Source organism: Etheostoma cragini, chromosome 17, assembly GCF_013103735.1.
Source record: "Etheostoma cragini isolate CJK2018 chromosome 17, CSU_Ecrag_1.0, whole genome shotgun sequence".
NCBI lineage: Eukaryota > Metazoa > Chordata > Actinopteri > Perciformes > Percidae > Etheostoma > Etheostoma cragini.
Genome location: NC_048423.1, coordinates 11149194 through 11174347, shown reverse-complemented (window position 1 = coordinate 11174347; position 25154 = coordinate 11149194). Strand labels below are relative to the sequence as shown.

Below are 25154 nucleotides of genomic sequence, written 5' to 3'. Positions count from 1 at the left end.
ATAAAATGTGCCCTACTTCTCCTTTAAGTTTACAGGAAAACTGACAAATTTGGCTCAGATTCATTTTATATGTAAATTAATTATCTACTAAATTCATCAAAGGCTGTCAGAATTATTGAGGCATCAATTTCAATTCCATATCTTTTCATTCATGCTATCCTTTTAACTTGTACAGGTAAGAACAACAAAGGGGCAGAGATGATGCTACATTTTATCAGACAGAAATTGTGAGGAGAAGGCAGGCATTTATCTGCCTTGAATATCAAACAGATTTATCTCCGGAGATGGCAAAAATGTGATTAAAGAAGGAAGAAGAGGATTTTGCCAACGCAGTGTGCATAATCAACTTTCAAAGAGGCCTTCATGCCATCTGATGACAACTATGCATCTTTTGAGTCATTCCTAACAATCTCTATTTTTAATCTCCCTTTCATCATTCACTGCATTAAAAGCAACTTTTTTTAAGGCAGCAGCACCTAGCTGCAGATGACATTTCTGTGTACCATTTTGTGTATTTTCACATCCTCTGCAGCCCTGCTGGATGTCTTGAATTAAAGTGGATCTGTGGAGAGAGAGAGAAAACATAATACCTGTATCAGTGCAAAGACGTTAACACCTGCTTATTGTAACATAAAAAGAAATTGAGTATTGTTGGTACAGAAATCCCTATTTCTACGTTGTGCTATATTCTGTCTTATATAATTTATTGCCTCCATAAGCACTTTCTACTGAGTAAGCAAATCTGTTTAGGTTAAAACAGTACGGTGCTGGCTTCTATGTTTAGTATCAAAGACAGCATGAACTTTCTGCTTACGCAACAGTTCTGGAAGCTGACACTGTGACAGGGCACTGTGATACCTGAGGTTAGTCAATAGTAATCAAACACACAAGCAGAGAGAGAGAGAGAGAGAGAGAGAGAGAGAGAAAGACACACACAGACAGAGACACAGACAGAGACAAACCTGTCTCCTTGTGTCATTATGTCCACACACTGGGCTCCGTTCCAGGCACAGTGAGGGTCCCTGGCAAAGACACAGTCATAGCAGGAGGTGTATCTGAGACAGTTAGAGAGGGGAAGCTGCACCACGCCTGATGGAGAGCTCACGTACACACTCATCTGGTTGGGAGAAAGAAGATTTAAATACCGCGGGCTGAGATTACTCCTTACATGTGCTTGGGCATGTGATGTTCAAACCCACTACCTGTTTTGCAGATAGCAGCAGGTTGTTAACAGGCTGAGGTTCCTCAAACAGTTGAAGTTCCTCGATAATGTGAAGCCAACCCTCAATTTCTACAGCTTTATGTAACCAGCCTTCATCTGATTGACACATACAAGAAGTAGAAACATTAGAATTCAAAAGGACCAAACCAACATGCAGTAGCCTGTACTACCAGCAGAATTTAATATGCATTTCTGTTAGCCACTTTTCAAAACATATTAGTGTTTTAAAATGATTTCCTGCGTTTAAGTCAGCCGTTGGTTAATTAATTTCAATATACAAAATAAATTACCTTGCAAACACTTGAAACTAAAGATCCACTTTTTCTTATTGTATTTAAAACATTGTTTACCGCGAGTAAAAATTCAGCTATAGTCTGTGCTGTCAAAAAGATTCAGACATCCAAGATGTAAAGTTCTCTCACGAAAAACAATGGTTCTAATGCAAAAACCAAACTAAATTCCAAATGTCCTATTCATGTTGTTTCTTTCAATTTTTTTGTCTTGTGGGTTGGATTATCTGAAAACCTGTAATTCATTGCAGTACACACCACTTAAGCACATATTTGTATTTGGTAAATTGTTTTGTTGAGTTTTCTACCTTCAAAGTAAGCCAGGCCCCCCTGTTTCCAGTATTTATGCTAAGCCAGACTAACTGTCTCTTGGCTGTACTATACGTTCATATTTAGTGTACAGGCATTAGGTCAATCTAGGTCAATTAAGTAAATCTTCTGATTTAACTTCTGACAAGTATTTTCTAAAATGTCAAACTATTTATTTAACAGATTACACAATTAATACCTTACATGAACTTATACACACCTGTGCCCATGTACAATACATGGTATGTTTTTCCATCCAAGCCTTGGATCGTGTGTACGGCCATGTGTGTGTAGTCTGTAGTCCGCCTAAACAAAAGGGGACGTCTGTCTGAAGGTTGGACCTGCTGGGACATCAGAGGATGCCTCCTGACAAAATTCAGCACATCATCAGGCAGAGAGGTGGAGAAGTTTATGCCCCTGGCCCTCAGTGCGTCTGTTATACACTGTAGGAAAAGAAGCCAAAGAGAGCGATGAGAGAAGGGATAGTGAGCAAGTAACAAGGCAAGATGTGGGCTCCAGGGAAAAGAGAGACATTTTTGGCTCATTTGTAATAAAGTTCTCTGTAAATAGAGACAGATAGTGGAAAGCAGAGAGGATGTCACATGGCTTAGCGAGATGGGCTGCAGGGACAATTAAGGGATCATGAAGAAAATGTAAGTCTGTGGAGGATAGTATTTGCGGAAAATTCTACTTTTCACATGGACAACAATGAGTTCAGTAGCCGGCTTGAGCTGACATGTGGGCGACTCAGCTCTCTCTGCACCTGACTAAGGGAACAACTTGCCTTCAAGCAACTCCTCTAAGAGGCTTTCATGCTCCCAAATTAAAGCCCTTGACCGCTTCTCCTTTCTGTTTAATAGAAATGTTAAAATTAAGTCCTACAAAGTGTTGATGTGACACTACAGTGATAATGTCTGCTCCTGCCATTGTCGCCAAAGCTACATGCTGGAGTTAATTGCCATGGAAATGGGTTTCAGTGACATAAGCTGCTTGTGTTTTGAGCTTGAAGGTTGAGGCTGCCCCTCTCTTTTATTTTCCCTCCATCTCATCTCCTGCATCTTCACTTTGGATAAGTCTGCTCTCTGTTGTGGTTGAGGCCGAGAAAGAGGAGACGTTTCTTCTGGGCTTCTTCTTTTGTTTAAGAGAGGGCAGCAGTGCCTGTCTGTGTGCATGTGTGTTTACCGTTCCAGGTCGTGGATCAGGGATCTTTCCAGTGTATTCTTTCCACTTAAAGCCAGAGTCCTGGTTCTCCATGTAGGGTCCTTGAAAGGCCTCTTGGACTTCAGACAGAGAAAACCGACAGACTGCTGATGCCTTAACGTTTTTCCTAAAGACACACACACACACACACACACACACACACACACACACACACACACACACACACACACACACACACACACACACACACACACACACACACACACACACACACACACACACATACCCGTTTTTATTACCTCGTGGGATCCAATGACAGGCAGCAGCCTGATGGGATCCACCCTTTCTAGAGGGTCTAGAAACATGATTTTAACTGCTAAATTTTTTATAATTTTTTGTAAACACAAAAATTACTTTAAACATCAAACACTCTCAAATAAATTTTAGACCTGAATTTTGTTCCACCCTGGGGACTAGACCTGAACTTTTGTCCGTCCTGGGGACCAGTCATGTTATGTGTATTGGCAAACAATCAACACCACTGTTGACAAGCATTTTGTTAGATTGAAACACATTAGAGTAGATTCCTTCATATCCAAACTTTAAACACGCTGATTTCACTGTCATGTTGTTTATCAATGCTCCTTTACTTAGTATGATTGAAAGTTACAAATAAACTTATTTAATAAGTAAAATCTATCTCAATCTATCTCCAATGCCACACACAGACCTGCTCCACAAAGCTGTTTTTACTGAATATAATGATTGATGATGATACCTGATGTTTTCTTCCAAAATGGATCTGGTGGAGAAAAGCCTAGACTTACTGTTAAAAAGGGACAAATTAACCTTATATTTTCACAACCTTTATTTAAACGGTCTTTGCTTTTTTGTGACAGTGCAGGACCAGCTCCAAGGCTTTTTCTGCCACTTAAACTTACACCAACAAGAGCCAACACAACACGTCAGTAGAGGCTACGATGAGTCGGCAGTTACTTAGGACAAATGGAGCCAAGCAAAAAGAACATTTAGAACTTCATGATGAACAGTGATTTCTTTTTTTAACAGGATCAGTACCCTCAACATCAAAGAAATAGGAAACTGATTCTGATAGTAGCAAAAAATAACATCTTGCTGGGTACCAAAGAAAAAACACGATCAGTTACAACATACAAGACAAAATGAAAGTCAGTAACGTCTTGAACTTTCACGCTGAATGGCAGTGATGCGATTTTTAACGTAAAACTTTATCGCCGTCCACGTTCTGCTTTAAAGGGCTTCAGGGGAGGCCTTAATACAGGCTACACAGTTTGATTTTCCTGGTACTTTACCAGATTCAATGAACGTTTTCAGCGTTTTTTCCACAGCTTGGACTTCTGCAGGTGACCAACCCCTCTTAATTGAGGCTTCTAAAAAATGAAACAAGACAGGAATAAAAAAATTAGGAGCAGTTTTGCCTGTAACTCCGCTACAGCTCTGCGAAAGGCAGACTTGTGAACATCTGGGCGGCCACTGCCAGCAGACTGTTGGGAAAGGAATATTCTGCTGTTGCTGTGAATCTTCTAGTTTTCTACATGGTTAAGTCCGTAGTGAAGACCATGTAAAGCACAGTATTTTGTTTTTTCAACCCACCTGGGGTTAACCCATTCAAACACACAATCAACCTGGCTATAACCCTGACTGAGCCCTTGGTGTGAAAGGGGTATTAAAGTGGCAGAGACCACACTTAGTTAACACTCTGCCCAGTACAGTAGGTTAGTGTCAAGATGAACAAAACTACTGCTGTTGCTTATTTTAAAATAAGCATCTCAGTCTCAAATTTGCCAAGGTGTGTATTAGAAACTGAACACTCTCAAGCCTTTATATTAATAATATAATATAATAAGCCTGTTCATCATACATTTCTAAAGTTTGCTAAAAGCTTACGTAAAGTCATGTAATAACAAATATCAAGCACAGCATTAATGTGAAAAAATACCAGTTTTAGGGTCATCATCACTGTCAACAGCTAGCATTCTTCTCTTAGGTGTTGAAGATCCTGTTTAACAAATGAATTAAGGTGTTATCAAATTACAAAATCTTGTACTCAAAAACAAGGAAATAATGTAAAAGTATCTAGTTTATGGAATACCTGTGGGTGCATCATCAGACTCATCAGTCATTGGCTGACTTTTTTTTAGATCTCAAGGAGCCTTTGACAAAAAAACAAAAGTTACGACATTTGCATATGATTGCTCTCAAAGCATACTCAGCATCCATTGCTATTGATGTCTATTGCTTGTAAGTACAAAATTTACATTTGTGTCCAGCCAAATGGTTTGTGAATGTTCAAATTCAATAGAATGGCTGGTGAGTAAAGAAAATTTACCAACCACTCAAATATTTGACCAGCATTTGGCTGGTGGAGGGTGCCAACTTTTGTATCCTGGATGGAAAAGGTGAAAACAGTTAAATGTGGAACTCACCTGATGACCTAGAGCTGAAAGATAACTCCTGTGCCTCTGTCTTTGAGAGATCGCTTTCCACAGCCTCTGGTACTTCCTCTAAAAAGCAGAGATGACAAAAGACATAATTACAAAATAAATGTGTATTTATATATATGTATATATAAATACATAAAAACATTTCCTTTACCTTCAGGATTGATTTGGTATTGGTCCAGGCTCATAGTCCGTCTCCCCTCTTTAAGAGTCTGTAGGGCACATGGTGACACACACACATCCCACTTTTTCTCATAAATACTCCGGCTCCTCTCCAGATTCTTCAGAAATTCCTCATTGTCAGACTCTGCCATCTGTGCTTCACACTGAAGTATATCTGCAATCTTCTTGAGACTATGACCCAGTTTTAAGGCCAAGGACGGAGTTTTGTAGCTGTAGCTGTGTTCATCAAATCCAGCCAACTCTCGTACTGCTTCAACCACAGAGTTGAAGTTGGAAGGTACATAGAAGTCCTCCATATGTTTCAGTCTGCCACTATTCCGTGCCTGCCGAACAAGTCTTCCTATTTCTCGCATTTTTTGTTTAATGTACACATGTTTGGTGTTGTCATGTCCAAGCTTTACATACAAATGTTCTCCAAATCTCAAAATGCTTTTCTCCTCTTTGATGATGTTTGTGACTTCATCTTGTTGCATTGCATCTGTTAGCTCCCAAACCTTTTTGCTTACACCATCTGGGACGGGCTGTGCAAAGGCACAGAGTGATTGGACACGATTTTGGCCTGGTTTTGTTGTGCTACAGTTTCGTGAAAGTTTGCACCTGGACACGTGCCTCCATAAGGATTTTCTTTTAAGCAAAGCTTCACAGTAAATGCAGTGCATGTAGTCACTTGCATTCACTGGTTCCTTAGTTTGATAACTGGGGATCAATGTCCCCCTACCATTCTTCAATACCTCATTATTATGAGCATGGTTTCCTTTATTTTGAATTAGGCGAAAATGCAGTTTTCGTTCTTTTGAGTTCAAAGGAAAACTGACTGCCTTTGCTACAGCTGATTGATTGCTGTGTTTTCGGACTAAATGTCTTGCCATTCTATGGCACTGCATGGGACAGTACAGACAATGATGCCTCTTACTGTGTACTTTGCCACCAATTTTTCTTTTTTGATGCTTCAGTACTGACACATTTTCCAGGCTCGTGTCAGAGTGTTCACATTCTGATCTCTTAGTACTGGCAAATGTCTTTCTTTTGTACGTCTTCTTTGGCTTCTTTTGTTTAACCGATGGAACCTTGTTTGTAAGATCATGAGATCCCTCTGAACTACTTCCACGTATTGAGTTTTTTGGCAGAATATATCCATCACAACTGCTTTCAATGCAGCTCATAGAGGCTTCTGATCCATCAGGCATCTTAGAGATCTGTTCAAGGTATTCTCTGGTAAGCTGGAAATGAAACATACACTTTAAATTATCTGCAAGAAGACATGTATGCAATCTTCTGTTGTACAAGACCAACTTAAAACCTGGGTAACTCATCCTGATAAATCTTTGCGCACCAAACAGGGTTAGGATAAGGCTTTAACATACTGTATACAGTCAAAGATGTGTTAACAGCTACAGGGCTAATAGAGGGCAATATAAGTTAATTCAACTGACTCTAATTACCGAAAGATACAATATGTAACATTTCTACATTGAAATGTCTAAAAAAGATCATGTTATGCAATCTGTTGACTTGTTACACTATCCCAAATATTTCCAACAATTTTCTAACCCACGGATATCTGTTCTTTTATTTTAATGACAGGAAGTTTGTTTAGATGCCAGTAAGTGGCGTCATAAAACCTTTGACCCCTCTGGTATATCTAACTCCCATCGAAATTCGGGAACCCAGATGAGACATTCAAGATTAATTGTAAATCATACAATGACACAGACAGAATAATACTCAGTAACAGCTTACTCTCTCCCACATGGCATTGTTTTGTCATTGGTTACATGCCACTTTTAACACAGTAATACAGCAAAGACCTTATTTAATGATACATTTCAATATTTACTGATCCAGCTTAATGTTACATGCTCATAAAGTTATTTTTAGTATGATTGTTTTGACCATGGTTAATAGCACTAGGCTAACCTGCAATATCAACATGTGCTTGTAAAATTGTGGGTTTAGTTGCTGGCTGAGGTAAGCTTTCTTGCTAACTAACTGATCATCTACCGAAACAAATAAAATCAAGAAAAACTTAATTATGTAGAGGAAGCTGCAGCTATTAGAATGGCATGAATAAATGTTTCGAAAAAACATGAATATACTTATATTAAGTGCAAACTCAACTGTAAACAGATGCGTTCTAATTAACAATTGTGTTTAACAATGAAAACTACAACTCCCATAATTCATGTAACTTCACAACAGAAGTCATAAGTCTCTGTTTACTATGCATTGTTTTGATTGAGAGATCCCTAAGCAGCAGGAAGTTAAAATGTGGTACGTCGAAGGATTATTTGGAGGTACTGTTAAAGCATCTGGCAATTTTCTAAACATCTCGTCAACAAATATGTTTTAAATAGTTTTTGCATCTATGGCATCACCTAATTTCATCATAACATACAGGAAAGAACAGTTATCTAATCTATTATACTATCTAATATCGTGTTAGTTATACTATACTATGACTTGTTTTGCTTGGTTGAATAATACAGCAAAGAAAGAGCTTTTACAAAAAAACAACATTTTAAATGTAATTGCAATATTGGTATTAGAAATCGTAGTTAGGTTATTTACCAATATTGTTTAACTGTATTGTCCAGCTAATTATAATTAATCAAACTTACAAAAAGGCTGTCAGTTCTCTTCAGGGGTGGTACATCTGGGTCATCACCAACATCATCATGTGAACTCTCAGGGGTGCATACGTCGGTGTCGCTATCAGAATCTTGGCTAACTTCCTATGGGTGGAAAACACATGTGTTAGCTTAATTTACAGACAGTTAGCCTAAGAATAACATTTTGATATTTGACAGAGTAATTACAGGGTTCTTACACCTTTTCCAAGGTCAAATTCAAGCACTTTCAAGGTCTATTTTGAAGCTTTATCCAGCACCTTACACCACCGTAAATTACATACCAATACATAGTCAAAATGATTAGTGTTTCTGTCATGTTAAAAGACAATGCTATAAACAGACAAAATTGTGTTTCGTAATAGTAAAAGGATCAGATATTTAAGCAAAACAAGTTTTATTTTCAAAATGTATCGCTGTCTAAGTCGACTTTTCTTGCTATCTAACCTGTCTCTCTCTCTAACCTGCCTGAGTCAATGTAAGTGGGAGGATTTAAACCAGATTAAGGCTAAATCCTGGAAAACAACTGCACCCTTAGATTTTGATCAGAGTTTATGCAGTCTAACCTGTCTCTCTCTATAACCTTAATGTTGGTATTTTTACCAAACTTGTAATGGTTCAGTCCAATTAACATGTGTGTCGTCCACCCTACAAAGTTTGGGCTGCCTGTCTCTTTCTCTTTAACCTGAATAATACTTTATACTTATGTTAATGTCCAGTCATTGCTTCCCAGATAATGTGACTTTCAGGCTGTAAAACTAAAGTGATTTCAAGGGCTGGCCTTGGTTTTGGGACACATTCTTGATCAACATCAAAATCAACAAAATTTCTGGGTGAAATTTCATTTTCACCTAGAAGATTCTGACAGCACACAGGCCCCTGCCTGAGAAATAGCCTATACTACCGGTAATAAAAAAGAAAAAAGGATTTCACTGTCAAGACAAATACATGTATCTACTGGAATAGAGCAGTGTAAATATTATATAAGGCCTTCCTCAACCTTACAGTGGGCTACTAGCTATGTAGCTAGTATAGTTTACTCAGCATTTTGTTGTTAAATTATGTGTAACCACCAGTCACCAGTTTCAGGTACGTACGAAACCGTCTGGATGGTTTCAAGTACAGGTAAATAGCCAACATTAGCAGATAAAAATCTAGAGGAAACACTGCAATGCTAACATTAAATTAACACACCACACAGGTGTTAAAATTAAAAATTCACAGGACTCAAATGTTTAACAGAACTTTTTACAATTAAACTTTCACAGAACTTGGTGGCTACAGAGTAATTATTAAATATTTAAATTTGAAGCTAATCAATTACCTTTTGACTACAACAGTGGCATAACGCAGACAGCTAAGGAAGCCTTAACTTAAAACCAGAGATTAGTTCTATCATGAAAAATGGGAAATTATCACCAGCCATTAAGCAGGCAAGTGGTGTGTATGGAGATTAAGTAAACCATTGGCTACACTGTTGCGTGTTTATTGTTTAATCAACTATTTCAACATTTTATGTTGCTGCATATATATTATATATATACACATTCATTTTAACAAATGAGCCTTATAACTGGCCTCCTCATCTTCCTCCTCCTGATCCCTCACTACCTCTGTCCCTCTCTCTGAATCTGCAGCCTCCTCCTCCTCCTCCATCTTGCCCTTATTTCTGCATTTCCTTCTGTGGTCTCTTCCTGCTCTAACCCGCCTGGTTTCCCCAGTTTCCTGCATTCTCCTTCATTTCTCTCTTCTTCCTCCTGTGCACTACTCAGAATTTGAATACAAAAGATTGGTCCCAGCACACACTGTGTTATAACGTAACGCCACCGAAACAGCATCCCTTTTAACATTAAATCCAAACCTGACAGTTTTATAAAAAATGTATTTTGCTGTTCTTGTCTTAACTAAAATCAAAACTAATCATTTTAATATTTGATGTGATTTATCAAAATATTTTAAATTACCGGGTTGCAAAAATCAAATACGCATTTTCAAGCATTGTATCTAAAATTCAAGCACTTCAAGATTTCAAGCACCCGTTCGAACCCTGTAACTAGATGTTTGCTGCAAACGTTACGTCGTACGTAGCGTTAGCTTATTGTCTCTCCCTTCTCTCTGCTGATTCCACTTTCGTCTTTTTAAAGCTCAGTTCGGCAGTTCTGCATCTTATAGCTGTAACATAATACACTCTTCACCTGACTTCACAAAGAGCTAAAGAGCCAGGTCACTACCTTCCTACATACATAGTTTATGTTTTAAAACATAAAAACAAAGTATAAGACGCCCCAATGAAAAGACAGGTGCATTCGAATGAATATTGTATCACATATAAAATCCACCTTATCAGTATTACCTGTTGTTGGTGTTTAAGGTACTCCATGTGTCTGGATAAACACGCATTATGATGATCCCTCAAGCGTTGTAAGCGTGCCTTCAGCCTAACGTATGCTGCACTCTGCCTGCAAGTGGTTAAAAACAAAACAATTCATGTAACATCATTTACATAATTTCAAATGTCTAATTTGAAGGGTGCCCAGTAGCCGCTCTACAGTTAAGTTTCATTGAGTAACAAATAACAAGGTTATGTTTGCAGCTTGTGGAGATAACAAAATCAAGTACATGCTAAAGAGAATAAATCTCCCTTTCTTAAGAGATGGTTATAGAGATGTGAAATTAGGCTTGAATGACGTTTATGTACTTTTATGAGTCTGTTTACCTGCAGTTAATTAAACCGGTTTAATGGGAGCATGTGCAGAACAGACAGCACTGCATATGTTGATAAATGATCAAAGCAGAGATCTTTATAAGAAGCAATGCCTCCTCACATTTAAAATAACAGCAACCAGACTGAAACTTAACACAAAACAGCCTGCAGAAGTCTAATAAGTCTGTTTCCATAGTATAACTATATAGAAGTTGAGACCAGCCAAGTAACAGCAGCAAAAAGCAGTAAAAAACCAAAAACATGATGAAATACTATCTCAAAAGTTTACAATTTGCTATGCTAATACTGCAACCTCTAGCCTTTGACAAGCTTACTAGCTATCGTTAGCACTGGCAAACCATGCTAGCTAATATAAAAATTAGCTGCAAATGATAGACTGCAAACACGTTAACCACAGTGCTTAGTCTAGTTAATAATGACTAAAACAGTGTTACATTACTTACTTAACGTTAGTTTCCATCCGTTTCTTTGTCCATTAATGTTTGTAGCTCCGTCTGTCTGTGCTGCTGCCAGCGTGTGCTCTGCTCGTTCCTACTAACTGCACGTGCAGGTGGAGCCGCCCACTCAGCCACTCAGGCACCGTGTGGGTGGGGGAGGGGCACAGGTGTGGTGGGGACCGGACGAGTCAGGAACAGTGTGGATGGGAGATGGGCATATGTTAGGTGGGGACCGGGGGAGTCAGGAACTGTGTGGGTGGGGGATGGGCACAGGTGAGGTGGGGACCGGACGAGTCAGGAACCGTGTGTTCTACCGATCGGCAGCTGAATCCCGGTGGCTGGGACAGGAGGGAGGCAGGCCCAGGGTACGCTGGGGACCCGGGGGGTCAGGAAAGGTGTATTCCTCCCTTACCTCTTTGATCCACTGTAGGCTGGGTAGCAATCTATTTTATGGTATTGCTGAATTGTGTTTCACTAAATTATAAATTCATCCAAAAGTAAAATAGTTGTATACACTTTAAATATCGTTAATTCTAGGGTTAATGGTTTTGCCAGAGTTTACATTTAGGAATTTTGAATTGAGCGGTGTTGCATTCAGGCCCTATTTACTTATCAATTAAAGCTTTAAACCATAGTAACTATTCATGACCTTATACACAAAAGCCTGAAATAAAACTAACAAACTGATAGCTGGTGACACGGACGGAAGCCGTTCATCTCAAACGCTGCCATGACACAGAGCAGATTTTAAAATCAGCTATGTATCCTCACTATACTTAGAACATGTTCAGCACTTGATGCCAGACAACCATTTACAACGAGGATGACGCCGTTATCTCTGCTCTCTTTAAAGCCAGTAGACTCTTTTGACAAAAACTGTAATTTTAAATCACAAAACATGAGTTGCAGCTTTATCTCTGCCTCAGTCGTTTAGTTTGTTTTATTGTGTGCCATTCTTAACTGTTAAGCAAAAGAAATGTGATTATCTGAGCTAGCTGCTAATGAAGGATGACGTGTCCTGTGCTGTGCTCGATTGCAACTTCCTTTATAGGTGTAGGCAATCAGCCCTGGAAGGCCTATTTTATTGTAGATATTATTATTATTTAAATAATAATTTAGAATGTGACTATTCGGTCACCACCACCTCTCTTCTGTCATATTACAGTCTAATTGAGTCTGACCAACGTTACCCTGAGACAATGCAAGGCTGGTCATTTTGTAACTACTGTGAGTTATACTGCTGCACCAGAACACTGCCTCGGGTCGCAAAGTTGGTGATGGGGTAATAGGATCGGTGGGGTACTGCTGGTTTGGGCAACTGTGCTACGAGGCAGCTGCACAGGAGGTACTGGGACGAGGAGCAGGCCCGTGAGACACCATGGAGCTTGCCCTTATTGACTGCTGCTCCTAAACAGTGACATTGAGGATGCAAAGTTTAACAACCAGAAGTCTGTGCATGACAGAGAGGACAAAATCTGGCGAAATAAACTAAAACTGGGAAAAATCTTGAACTAGAGTTACAGAATAGAAACTTGCAGCTAGCTGACAGTAGCTACCTGTCTCTGTGAGCTAACGAATGTTAGCCACTAAGTTACTGGATGCAACTTGCAAGTAAGGTTATTGCTGGCATTAACAGATTTATTACAAATAAATCTCACTGCGAGAGAAAGCAAAAGCAAAGCACAGAGAAAGAGAACCAATAAAAGTGTGACTTCCACCAGTAGGCTACAGTACAGGCAAACTGTACAGCAACCAGGTTTACTGATCAGGAGGGACACAACTCTCTCTTACTGGTGTTAGTGGAGCAGACTGAGCAATAAATGGGCATTACAAGCTTAGAACCCAGCACGGTTCCATTGTACTATTTCTAGCAATGCTAACGGCCTCCTCAGTTTGCATAGGCTAACAGAGCACTGCTAACTGCAGCCTCACTTCGTATAGGCTAAGAGAACACTGCTAACTGCAGCCTCACTTTGTATAGGCTAACAGAGCACTGCTTACTACAGAATCACTTTGTATAGGCTAACAGAGCACTACTAACTGCAGATTTACTTTTTATAGGCTAAGAGAACACTGCTAACTGCAGCCTCACATTGTATAGGCTAACAGAGCACTGCTAACTGCTGCCTCACTTTGTATAGGCTAACATAGCACTGTCAACTGCAGACTCACTTTGTATAGGCTAACAGAGCACTGCTAACTGCAGAGTCACTTTGTATAGGCTAAGAGAGCACTGCTAACTGCTGCCTCACTTTGTATAGGCTAAGAGAGCACTGCTTACTGCAGAGTCACTTTGTATAGGCTAAGAGAGCACTGCTAACTGCTGCCTCACTTTGTATAGGCTAACAGAGCACTGCTTACTGCAGAATCACTTTGTATAGGCTAAGAGAGCAATGCTTACTGCAGAATCACTTTGTATAGGCTAACAGAGCACTGATTATTGCAGAATCACTTTGTATAGGCTAACAGAGCACTGCTAACTGCAGAATCACTTTGTATAGGCTAACAGAGCACTGATTATTGCAGAATCACTTTGTATAGGCTAACAGAGCACTGCTTACTGCAGAATCACTTTGTATAGGCTAAGAGAGCACTGCTTACTGCAGAATCACTTTGTATAGGCTAACAGAGCACTGCTTACTGCAGAATCACTTTGTATAGGCTAAGAGAGCACTGTTAACTTAGGAGCCTAAGTTATTGTTTTTTCAGTCGGATCAATCAGTCAGGATTGGTATATTATGTCCTCCAGTTTCTTTCCCTCGGCTCTCTGATTACAGAGTTTCCTGGTGGACAGAAAGCTTTTCTAGTTACTAAAGTAACAGTAAACTTTAGCTACCATCAGCTAGTTAGCAGAGGTTAGCCATGCTGTCAGGATTGAGAGGTTGAAGCACCAGGGGAATGTTGGTGTTTTCCCTGCTAGCACATCCCGGTGAGAGGAAGTGGTTGTTAGGGCCAGGGCATAGGGGAAATAAAGGCTGGTGCAAAGGAACGCTCATGTCATGCCAGAACCAGAGCCGTGCGAGCGGGCATCAGAACCAGGTTCAGAAGCCTCTCAGACGTCATGGCAGAGACTGGGAGACAGAAGAGACACTGAGAAAGCTAAGAAGACAAACTGAGAGAGTGACCAAGCAAGGGTAAATCTATGACTATTTTTTTGTTGTCGTTATATTATTCTGCTGAAAGTCTGTGAGTTGGGTCTCTTGCTGTTGGACTAGTAAGAATTATATGCTGGTTTATGGTTCTGTTGTTTACTTGTTTTAGGTTTGGACTGAAATATTGACTTCAGATATCAAGCATGACAAATAGTATATTATGTTGTGTACAAAATATAATATATCATATAATAATATCGCTGTACATGTACAGATACAAGGAATATATGCTTAGCATATAACCCATTCTAACTAGTTAGGAGGAGTTAAGTCCCCCCTTAACCTGCCATTAGGCTGTGGCATTGGGACAAACCATGCTGGGGCCACACTGCTGGGAAAGGGCCACACTGCTGGGAAACTGGAGATAATTGTTGTTAACTGAACTTTCAGTTTGAGTGGCCGTATCTATTAACTATATTTATGCTCTCAAGCTCAAATAAAATCTAACTATTTAATAAATTGGCTGTAATTTTTTTAAACTACATTTTCAGAGATGAGTGAAAGAAAGGAATCTGCTCAGATGAGATCTTAATGAGTGCAACATAAACATGTTTATATAAAGCAGCTGCGTCTATTGGTATTAGGACCCCTAAACACAAATTAAAACACTTAAAATAAAGTGTTATTACAAAATAAATGAACAAGACTTACCTTAAGATAACCTCATTTTAATATGATTTAACTTGAGATTATAATAACATGTAACCCTCTGTTTGGATCATACTAAGGTTGCGGGGTTAAGGTGTTAACACACATTTCTGCTCCGAGTAACACCAGTCAGGTTTGGCATCGGCTCAACCAGACGTCCACACACGTAGGCGTGATCTCGTCCATCATCTTTAGCTGTGGAACTGATTTTAAATGTGCACGTGGCACCTGTTCACCAAAATGAAACGTTGGTTCATTTTAATTATTTATACCCCGTAGACTTAACTAGTGTCCAAGTGTCTACTATGTCTAAATGTTTTTTAATTTCTGCTCTCCTATGAATTTCCTGGTAGTGTATCAATTATTGAGAAAAAGAAATACTGTAACAAGATAAAACATTAATAAATATGTATATATGTGTATATATACACATATGTGTACATAAAGAAATAAAAAATAGTAATATCATATTACAAATAATTGTTCATACTTATAATTTTTTATTGATATGCTTATAGTGTTTTTTTTCAAAGAATAAAACCTTTTTCAAAGGACGTTTGATGATTAAATGGGATTTTGGTAAAACTAATTTTATAACATTAAAGTTCTGATCACATTAAAGTGAATAGACCAAAGATATTCACAAAATATTAGGCTTATATGATATACACACTTACACACTTTGTCAGGTGAAAGACCCCACCAGTGCAGTTTCACACACTGTAATACCCCCTCTGACCACTAGGGCACACACACTTTGTGTGAAAATCAGACCGATGGGGACCATTTCTTTTTTTCAAGAAAATTGCACCAGGGCTATCAGCAGGCTGTTTTCTATTGATTCCAATGCTTGTGCCTCTGGGGACCGAGTTTCGGTCCCCACGAGAAAAACCGGTCCCCATGGGGTGAGTCATATCTCAGGTCAGGGACCCCACCAGGATATAAGAACGAGTGCACACACACACACACACACACACACACACACACACACACACACACACACACACACACACACACACACACACACACACACACACAGTGAGAATAAAACAGAGCACAGTCAATGAACAATAACAGCAGTAAACCCAGTGTTGCCATAGGGACAGGAGTAGAAGTACAGTAGATCAGTGGCTCACCTAAAAAATGGAAAGAGACAAATGGGAGGAAAGCACATGGGACGGGGGAGGGGATAACCACTGTCAGAGATAGTACAAAGATGATAAGAAGTCATACAGTACATCTCTGAGAAGAGTATGAGATAAGGAGGAGAGCATTACTAAAATGGTTTCATAAAGTTATAGTAGGAGTTAGAGACAGGTGAGGTGAAGGTACAGCAGCATCCCAATAACATAAATGCTGTTTGTTTATGTTTTCCACACCAGAAAATGTATTGCTTTGGCTTGACATTCCCTTTTCAGCAGTGAAACCACATTCCAAAAGTGGAATCTAAAAAAATGAAACACCCTTTTTGATGCCGTTAATAGTTAGCCTTTTATCTGCAATGGCCATTTGATTTATTGACATTCTGTAATCAAAATAAAACTTGCATATATTATACTCCGTATAGTGGTGTTTTTTTTGGCTAACATCACATTCTCACTGTTACCTGTCCGTTTGGTAACAGTTTGGTTGGTTTTGCTGTAAACGGTCTCCCCAGTTGCCCTTCTGTTATATTTCTGACAAAGTAGCTGCTCAGTTGTGTATTTGCTCTATTCTTAGACCGCACTCGCGGTTACCACAGTAACCACAGGTGTCACCAACTCCACCATTGAAAACTTTAACTGTTTTTAAGTCAATCTACATCTGCATGTCTAATTAATATTCTCTCCTCAAACTGCCCTGAAATTCGTCCATCGAACTTCTTTTTTTCACATCGTTTGGATAAAAAAAAAAGTTCTCTATTTCATCTTGTCCCTTCCTGTCTTCTTCGACCGCCTCAATATATTGATTGCTGCCTTTCATCTTCATCTCCCTCATTTACATTTGCTTCCACAAAGTCCCTGTTTGTCAGAGACCTTGACAACACACAAGTTCCCACTCACCACTCGAGGCCGAAGATGCCGTAGAAGAGCGTGTCCTGCGGCGTGAGGCCAGGCATGACAAACACGCTGCGCAGCATGTTGAAGTGGAAGTCGTACTCGGGCAGAGAACATGTCAGCCTGGCCTTGAGGAAGGACGTCCACCGTTTCTGGAGAGTTAAAAGGCCTCCACGGTCCCCCTGGGGAAAGAAGGGTGGGAGAGAAAGAAGAAAGAGGAGGAGGATGGAGATGAGAGGGTTATATCAGGTAAGGACTGGATAAATGAATTAACCGACTGCAAGGTTAATTGACACAAGGGGAAGTGAACCTCCTAAAGAGTGCAACAAATGGCATGGGAAAGCAATAACGATACTGTCAATAAGATTATGGGTTCCCATAGGTAAGACTCCCAGCTGTAGTCTACATATTTGTGTGTGTGCGTGTGTGTTTGTTCCTCAGCTGACTGCAGCACATTTTAAAGGGATACTTTTACCGATTAGCATTAAGCTTTGAACCAGTAGAAACACGGTAGTATTTTCAAATGACCGTACTTCTCTCCTTCATGTCCCCCTGAGAAGAGAGATCTCTGTATTGTGTATCTGGAAAAAAGCCCCTGATGAAACAAAAATTGTCATTTAGCGTCATCGGAGGCATTTTTGACCAGAGGCTGTGGACTACAAGCCAGCTAGTTCGGCATGTTTTAACTCGCCCATAGGGGGTTGGACTCTTTACCCGAAGCGAGCCAAAGTGAGTTGAGTGTCAGCCATCACTTGCTTTGTGCTCCACGAATTACGGTGGCCGACAGGGGCAAATACCCTGCAACATGTAAATAGACAAAACACAATGTGCAGCATTCAGCAAACACGCTGCAAATACACACAACACAACTAAATACATAAAACGCCCTGCAAATATGTATACAATGCAAAATGAAAAGCACTGGTGATTACAGATTACACAGCGGAAGTTCTCCAGACCTCTAGAGGGAACGCTAAGTGAAACAGCTTGATCTTCGACCCCACAGGGAGAGAGAGAGAGAGAGAGAGAGACAGGTTCAATCTCAGAACGGTCTAAAACAGTGTACTACTGCAAATATTAGGTCTATGTTTGAGATGTGTTTTCTCTTGTCCGGTGGGTGTGCTTGGGCTAAGGTTACAGGTGATCCTCAATCAGCAGAGACATGTCTGTAAACTTGTGGTAATAAAAACATTTCAACTGCATCAGCGTTTAATGTTGACATTTGTTTAAGCCATATTACATGAGAGGCGCATCACTGAAGTGTGGACCAGATGCAAGCTTTTATTTTGAAAAGTCAAAGCTCGGGGAAGCACCAGCCGGTGAAGGCATGAGGTTGGAAGTATAGACTTTATATTATTAATATATTAGTAATAATAATAATATTAATTTGATATACAATCTATGGACAGGAGGTCTCCAGGCTGCAGCCATACCTGACTCTAATAGAAAGGCAGAGCGCTCTCTCCCTTCCGTTGTGTAATCTGGATGCAGCAGTTTTTGTTGCATCTGCTTTTCTTTTTGCACCGCTTCTTTTTCGGGGTTTGTGTGTGTTTCATTTTCCATTGTTTTTGTATTTGCAGCGTGTTTGCTTATTGCTGCACATCTGTAGTCACATTTATGAAGTTTTCTTAATTTGCTTGTGTTTGGTCTATTTGCATGTGTTTCTCAAGTTGCAGGGCCTTTGCCTCTGTTGGCCAACATAATTTGTGGAGCAGCAAAGCAAGTGCATTCTGGGATATAGCGTCTTTCATTCACATGAGCCGAAAACACATCTTTTGGCTTTTCTCAGCCTAGAAGGCACAAATTTCTACAGCAATTTCACATTTCTACTACATAACTGACCCGATTTAAAGATATATTCATCTTTCCAACAGTGAAATTTCCCTTTAAGGTTAGAAAATTCTTGACAAATCTACAATGGAAAAGCTCAACTTAAGGCCATGATTATTTTTGAAATCCAGCAACTGACATCATCTTGCCCTTTGATTTTAACTTTAAAATGTATTCAGCCTGTGGCAAATTCTAAATGTCACACATGCTGCCCCAAAACATTTTTATAAAAGATGAAAAATTCAATATGCTTTCAAGCTTTCAAGGAGAGAATCTGTGAGCTGACTTTCAGGTGCCACAGTAGAGAACAACAAGGTTATTAAGCTGTACAGTTTAGTTCTCACTATTCCTAGCTCCTTCCTGGGCAGCATGATATGTAAATCATTCACATTTTAGGCATCAGAGGATGCAAACAGTCCATCTCTTTCTTGTAGTTATCCATCCCTCTCACTCTGAGCCACACTTATTGGCATCCATTTTGGCGTCTTGCGCTCGCCATCCACTCAAAATGTAACGTTACTACTCTTTGGCCTGCTCTTCTTATCATACTGGGGCCTTGTTACAAATGCTTTCCCCATCCAGCACCTCATCTATTATAGCACCCTCATCTATCAACAACCAAGTCTTCACTCAAGCTGGTCTGATGCAAGACCTCACTCCCAGTTGTAAATCATATCCTGCATCTTTTTAAATCTGCACTCACCTTACAAACGCGCGCCACTCGGGCCACTCGGCTGTGGCTATAGGATGTAGTCTGCTCCTGGCTCCTCTCGGTGAAGAAATAGTAGATCTTATCATCATCACCGGTGCTGCTGCCCAAACTCTCCCTGACCAGTGCTGAGCCCACAAAGTCAGCCTCTGTAATGGGGGAGAAAAAGGATGAATGAAAGGAAACTGGGTACAGTAGATGTCCTGAACATAAAAACTTACCTAGTATTCTACCGGTCAACCTGAGGTAAAGAAAGGAATGGCCATTACAGACGGTGAAATCAAAAAATCAAAAAGGAGATGTTAGGATGCTTCAGTTATCTGCAAAACATCATGTTTTGAGTAATTTAAACCCAAAACCAGGTGTCTGGAGAAATATATTAACAACACTAGGGGTCTCCAGTCGTGCTAGTGGCTCAAAACCACAAATGTCAACCTCATGGCTGTACTAAAGGTAAAGTCTGGAAATGATTAAAGTCACAAGATAAATTGTCTGGCAACCATAAATGTCTGTCCAAAAAGTCATGGCAATGCATAAAGTAGTTGTTTAGATATTTAAGTCAGGACCAAAGTATTGGACAGACTAACTGGGACTTAACACAGAGTTGTCAATTTATGTAAAACTAAGTTGTAATGCTTTAAGAATTAGTAGAGCAATTAGAAGGAGTCAGGAAAGTTAAAGTCAACTGGAGCTGATAAAGAAGAGGTATCTGCTACTTCAGCAGATTAGGTGCACGTCATTATGGAGGCTTAAACATTGTGTCAGCTGGTTGACAGGCAGAAGCTCTGACCACTTGGACCACCCTGCCACCTAAACAGGCCAAAGAGCTTTTATCATTCCAGGAGATTAACCCACCATTCAGCCAACGTGTGGGAGCATCTTCTGTCTTCAGTGTGGGAGATGGAGAGTTGCGGCGGATATCTGGGAAGCTCCTAAACTCATACTGGGAAGCTGTATACATCTGTTGATCTGGAGCAAAAAAAATGTATCACTTTTTTCGGTTTTAAGTAAAACTCTGGAGGTGACTGACAACTGTTGAAGGGCTTACCGATGATGAGGGCAGTGTAGCCTGTTGTCGGGCCGTAGGGACATTTGTCTTTGCCTTCTTCTGGCTGAGATGACATTACAAACCTCTCCTTATCCTATACAGAACAAAACATTTGGGTAAAGAGTAAGGCATTTAGATCCACCTTGAAACCACAAATGAGGAATCAGAAAAAAACTCATATGTATTCAGTAAATGCAAATGGCAAACTGATAGATACACATTATAGTAAGAAATTAAATATGAAGTGTATTTAACAGCACTGCTGGAAGGCATGCAGTGTGTATTGCATTGACATACTATGTATGCACAGAGGGGACTGAAGGCATGAGTCCCACACATGTAGAGATGAGTTGAGTTGAACGTCTGGAGGAATCGGATGTGATTAAAACACTCCGTCTGGAGAAGGAAGAGAAAGCCGGAAAAGATGGAGAGGAAACAAATATCACTACATACTCTAGTAGAGAACCTAATGCAAAAAGATGAAAAGAAAGAACCGACGGCAGAAAGAGAACTTAAATGCATACCTTATTGTCTTTTCCCTTGAGCAGACACTGTAGCTTTTGCTGGGGAGAGGCTTCCCACTCAATCTAATACACAACACATAACATACAGCAAGACAGAAAAAGCACACAAGTTGGATGGTTGACTTCTATAAAAATAGAAACAAGACAAGAAAAAAAGAAAAAAAAGCAGCCACAAAAACAAACAGCCACAATTAAATATCTTGTTAAACAGCAGCATTCTTTTAACTCTTCTTTAACAAAGAAAGTTGTAACAGGAGTGCATGCGAGGGAATATTATGCACACACCAGCAATTTTACTTTATGACAACTTTATCACAATTGCTGTATTAACATGATAATTAGCATAATAGCTCATCACCAGACTGTCATCAGGTAACAAACACAGCAGCAGGATAAGCAAAAGATGATTTTCAGCTTCTGTGAGTGCGTAAAGGGACGGTCAACTTTAAAAGTATTATCCTGCAACATGCAGTTTAAGAACTAGATGCTGAAAATGCACTCTAAGTAAACAGAAATAGACAAATGTTGCCAATAGCTATGAGCATCATTTAGAAGTTATAATCCTTCATATTTCAGTTTTACTTGATTTGGTGAAACCTAAGAATATCTTATCTGAAAGGAATCCCAGAGCTCCAAACAAAATTAACACATTTATTGATCAGCATAGGCAGGAAACGTGCTGTCTGCAGGTAATAATACACAATATGCAAGTTTAAGTAGCAAGATGCTCCTGTGGTCAAACAGTTTGCCTCAAAATAAACTACTGTTGCCTCAAAGAGTACCTGCATTGTGGAATACAAATAACGATGTGGCAGAGTTAAAGATATGCCAGCTGAGAAGCCCAACATGCAGCAACACAGAAACAAACAACTCACAGTGAGAACAGAGCTGACTGAAATGTCAGAGGCATTTAGAGCGAATACAGCCCCCCGGGCCCCGACGTAAAGACGCTCACTGTCAGCCTCCAGGAACATGGTGCTGTAGTTGACTGCAGAGGACTGGAAACGTCTGCAGCCCTGGAGACCTGAGAGAGGAGAGGAGAGGAGAGGAGAGGAGAGGAGAGGAGAGGAGAATTGGTTGTTAATGAACGTGAATTGTATTACCCCTCAACAGGTTCTGCAAGATATATTTATAAAAACAGCTCCTGGACAACAAAGACACCAGACAGGCTGAGATCAGCGATTGGATTAGTTACATTTTTGAAATGACACACTTTTGTTGTTGTACTTCCTCAGATAATATCAGTGGCTTATCCCAATGTGATCATTGGTCAATACAAGTGGTCGAAACAGCCGGATTCTCATCAACAAGGCAACAGCTATTACCCCCTGGGCTTATCTCAGCACAATTAGTGTCCACTGCTGCTATTAATTATAGTCTGTCTTTCTCAACTGTGGGTCAACAATTATTACTTTTCAAAGAAAAAAACCTCTGATCACATTAATTTAAAAAAAATACTCTGTTATAGTGTATTATGTACACCAAAATACAAAAAAAAACTTATATTATCATCTGGATTTTTACAGGATGATTTAAACAAAATACAATGAAAGAATCCACACTGTTGTATATTATCAAATCTCCCTGCATGCCTTTAGAAAAGCCCACAAATGTGCATAACTTTCTTGCCATCAGGGTTGGGGCATAAGCGTGAGCACTTTTTCCAATCAAACCTGACAGCATGAGAATAAAGGGAGGAATAGAAATCTTTTCATCTTCTCTGATGGATTTTTCACTGTATGATTGCAAAACTTCAGTGCAAAGTGGTAAGAAAGCCTCATTCTTTGACTCTGAGGGAATCGCTTTAAAATCGGAGATTCATTTTTAGACTGCTAGAAATAAAAATTATTCTATTAAACTCTATTATACTGTAGCTGCACAGAAAATCACTACCTCACAGATCTTTGGGATTAGTCAGAAATGACGGTCTGATAGAAACATATTTTCAATTGCTCTGTACGTCTGGCAAATATTGCAGAATTGACAAATAAAGTTGACTTGACTTGAAATTATTCACACTAGAGTTGGGCAGTATCCAAAGTTTGATACCCTCAAACCTCCTCCCTATTTTACAGCATTATCGTGACTAAATACATTTTTTTACTTTATACATTATAATCCTTGTCCCTATATACAAGTACATTGCATTTTTTTTTAGGGACGGTATTAAAACTGATACCGTTGCTATTTTTAAGACCCCACGGTATACCATATTACCGCCCAACCCTAATTAAAACAATACCTAACAAAATGGGAGAAGAAATATACATTATCAATAGCTGCTTCTTGATAGCATTAATATTAGTGCTGTCAGTTTAACGACATTAACGCAACCCAATTTTAACGGCGTCAATTTCTTCTTCTTTTTTTTTAATCGCAAAATTAACACTTTTTGGCCTAGCAAACTTTGCAGTTTTTTTTCACATGCTGTTGCAACAACTAGTAATGTTACAAAAACTACAACACCACATCGAATATAGCTAGACCGGAAACAAAACAACAGGCACGCCACACACACACTTGTTTGGGCTTGCGAGCCGGCCAAAGAGTAGTAAAGTTACGTTTTGAGTGGGTGGCGAGTGCAAGACGCCAAAATGGATGCCAATAAGACTCTCAATGGAAAGCTTTTTAAAAAGTTGCTAGATGCTTCCATTGCCAAGAACGTTATCTGTGTGTTTTGTCGTTGTGAACTGAGCTATCATCGCAGCAGGCCAAGCCCACAGCTTAGCCAGGTAACCACTGTTCATTCTTCCTGAAATAAGATACTGGGTTGATGAGCTTCTGGTGAATAACAAGAAGTAGTCTGACTGGTAAGTTTAAAGCAAACTTGAGAAAAAGAAAGTATTAAGCCATGGTTTAAACCCTTTTGTTGATGAACAATGTCTGAGAGATTTTTTACTCCAACTGTGAATGACTGCTCCAAGTGAGAATGCTATGTGTTGATTGAAATTGAATTGATGAAATTGAACACTACAGTAGTCTATATGCCAATGTTGTTTTAAAAAATTGCCCAAAGCAAGAGCATTGAATTGAGAAAAATAATGGGACAAAAAAGAAATCAAGGGACACTGCGAGTTAACTATGACATTAATGTGATTAATCGCGATTAAATATTTGACAGGTTGACAGCACTAATTTACATCCTTTAACGCCGCGATCTATTAACATTCCCTTGGTCCTTTTTAGTACTGAAAGTATTCGTCAATTAGTTGTCAGACAGAAAATTAATCCCAAACAATTTTTATGATCAATTGTTCGCACCAAACGCCGAATTGCAAGAAGCATGAAACACATTTAAGGGTCTACAGCCCCGCTAGCAGCTCTGTGAGGCAGTACTCAACTGAGGCGGATGGAAAACTCTAACTCTCTATCTCTTTTTACCCATAAACCAAAGTATTGAACAAATCCAAATTTTGGTCAGATGATACTGCTATATAAAATGTCAGAGATCACCAATGTCGTCAAATCTCATTCTGAGTGGAACATCTAGATATATAACCTTTACAGTATGAAATAATGTAGTTTAATTGAAACAGCAAGATCTATTATGCAAGATAATTTAGACCTGAGTAAACAAAAATCAAACCTAGCCAGTTGTGGAGACATTTCACTCAAAACCACAAATACATTCCACATGGTGGTGCTAGAGCAAAATTCACATTCATTCAAATCAAAAATTGTTCTTGGGTGGACCATTGCTACACATAAAAGCCCCGCTGCTAGCATAAATAAGATGACGCATTTGGTGGTTCCAGCGTCACAAACTTGCTTTT

At 39.5% G+C, this 25154-nt stretch overlaps 2 protein-coding genes and 1 long non-coding RNA gene across 4 annotated transcripts in view; 1 reads left to right on the top strand and 2 right to left on the bottom strand.

Annotated features, from left to right (window-relative positions):
• Nucleotides 1-25154, bottom strand: part of LOC117960449 (semaphorin-4G-like) — a 38557-nt gene that overhangs the window by 5104 nt on the left and 8299 nt on the right. For both annotated transcript variants that reach the window (XM_034898360.1, XM_034898359.1), the window contains exons 3-14: nucleotides 22257-22405; nucleotides 21382-21444; nucleotides 21155-21253; nucleotides 20858-20951; nucleotides 20665-20778; nucleotides 19804-19958; nucleotides 17277-17452; nucleotides 3004-3148; nucleotides 2042-2264; nucleotides 1203-1318; nucleotides 963-1117; nucleotides 504-562 (exon numbers count right to left, since the gene is read on the bottom strand). In XM_034898360.1, the coding sequence (XP_034754251.1) occupies nucleotides 504-562; nucleotides 963-1117; nucleotides 1203-1318; nucleotides 2042-2264; nucleotides 3004-3148; nucleotides 17277-17452; nucleotides 19804-19958; nucleotides 20665-20778; nucleotides 20858-20951; nucleotides 21155-21253; nucleotides 21382-21444; nucleotides 22257-22405 (1548 nt within the window). The remainder of the gene's footprint in view (nucleotides 1-503; nucleotides 563-962; nucleotides 1118-1202; nucleotides 1319-2041; nucleotides 2265-3003; nucleotides 3149-17276; nucleotides 17453-19803; nucleotides 19959-20664; nucleotides 20779-20857; nucleotides 20952-21154; nucleotides 21254-21381; nucleotides 21445-22256; nucleotides 22406-25154) is intronic.
• Nucleotides 4617-20278, top strand: LOC117960452. Its single transcript, XR_004660158.1, has 4 exons — nucleotides 4617-4692; nucleotides 16976-16984; nucleotides 19736-19738; nucleotides 20269-20278. It is a non-coding gene; the product is annotated as an uncharacterized LOC117960452 (long non-coding RNA).
• On the bottom strand, nucleotides 4960-6859 carry LOC117960450. Its single transcript, XM_034898361.1, has 4 exons — nucleotides 5617-6859; nucleotides 5448-5525; nucleotides 5114-5174; nucleotides 4960-5020 (listed from the first exon to the last, which is right to left on the bottom strand). The coding sequence occupies exons 1-3, from the start codon at nucleotides 6830-6832 to the stop codon at nucleotides 5137-5139; spliced, it is 1332 nt and encodes a 443-aa protein (XP_034754252.1). The 5' UTR covers nucleotides 6833-6859; the 3' UTR covers nucleotides 4960-5020; nucleotides 5114-5136.

Coding starts and splice junctions, on each gene's coding strand:
- LOC117960450 (XM_034898361.1), bottom strand. CDS start 6,832: ATGCCTGATGGATCAGAAGCCTCTATGAGCTGCATTGAAAGCAGTTGT. Junction 5,526..5,616: donor ATACCAAATCAATCCTGAAG/GTAAAGGAAATG, acceptor TCTGCTTTTTAG/AGGAAGTACCAGAGGCTGTG. Junction 5,175..5,447: donor TTTCAGCTCTAGGTCATCAG/GTGAGTTCCACA, acceptor TTTTTGTCAAAG/GCTCCTTGAGATCTAAAAAA.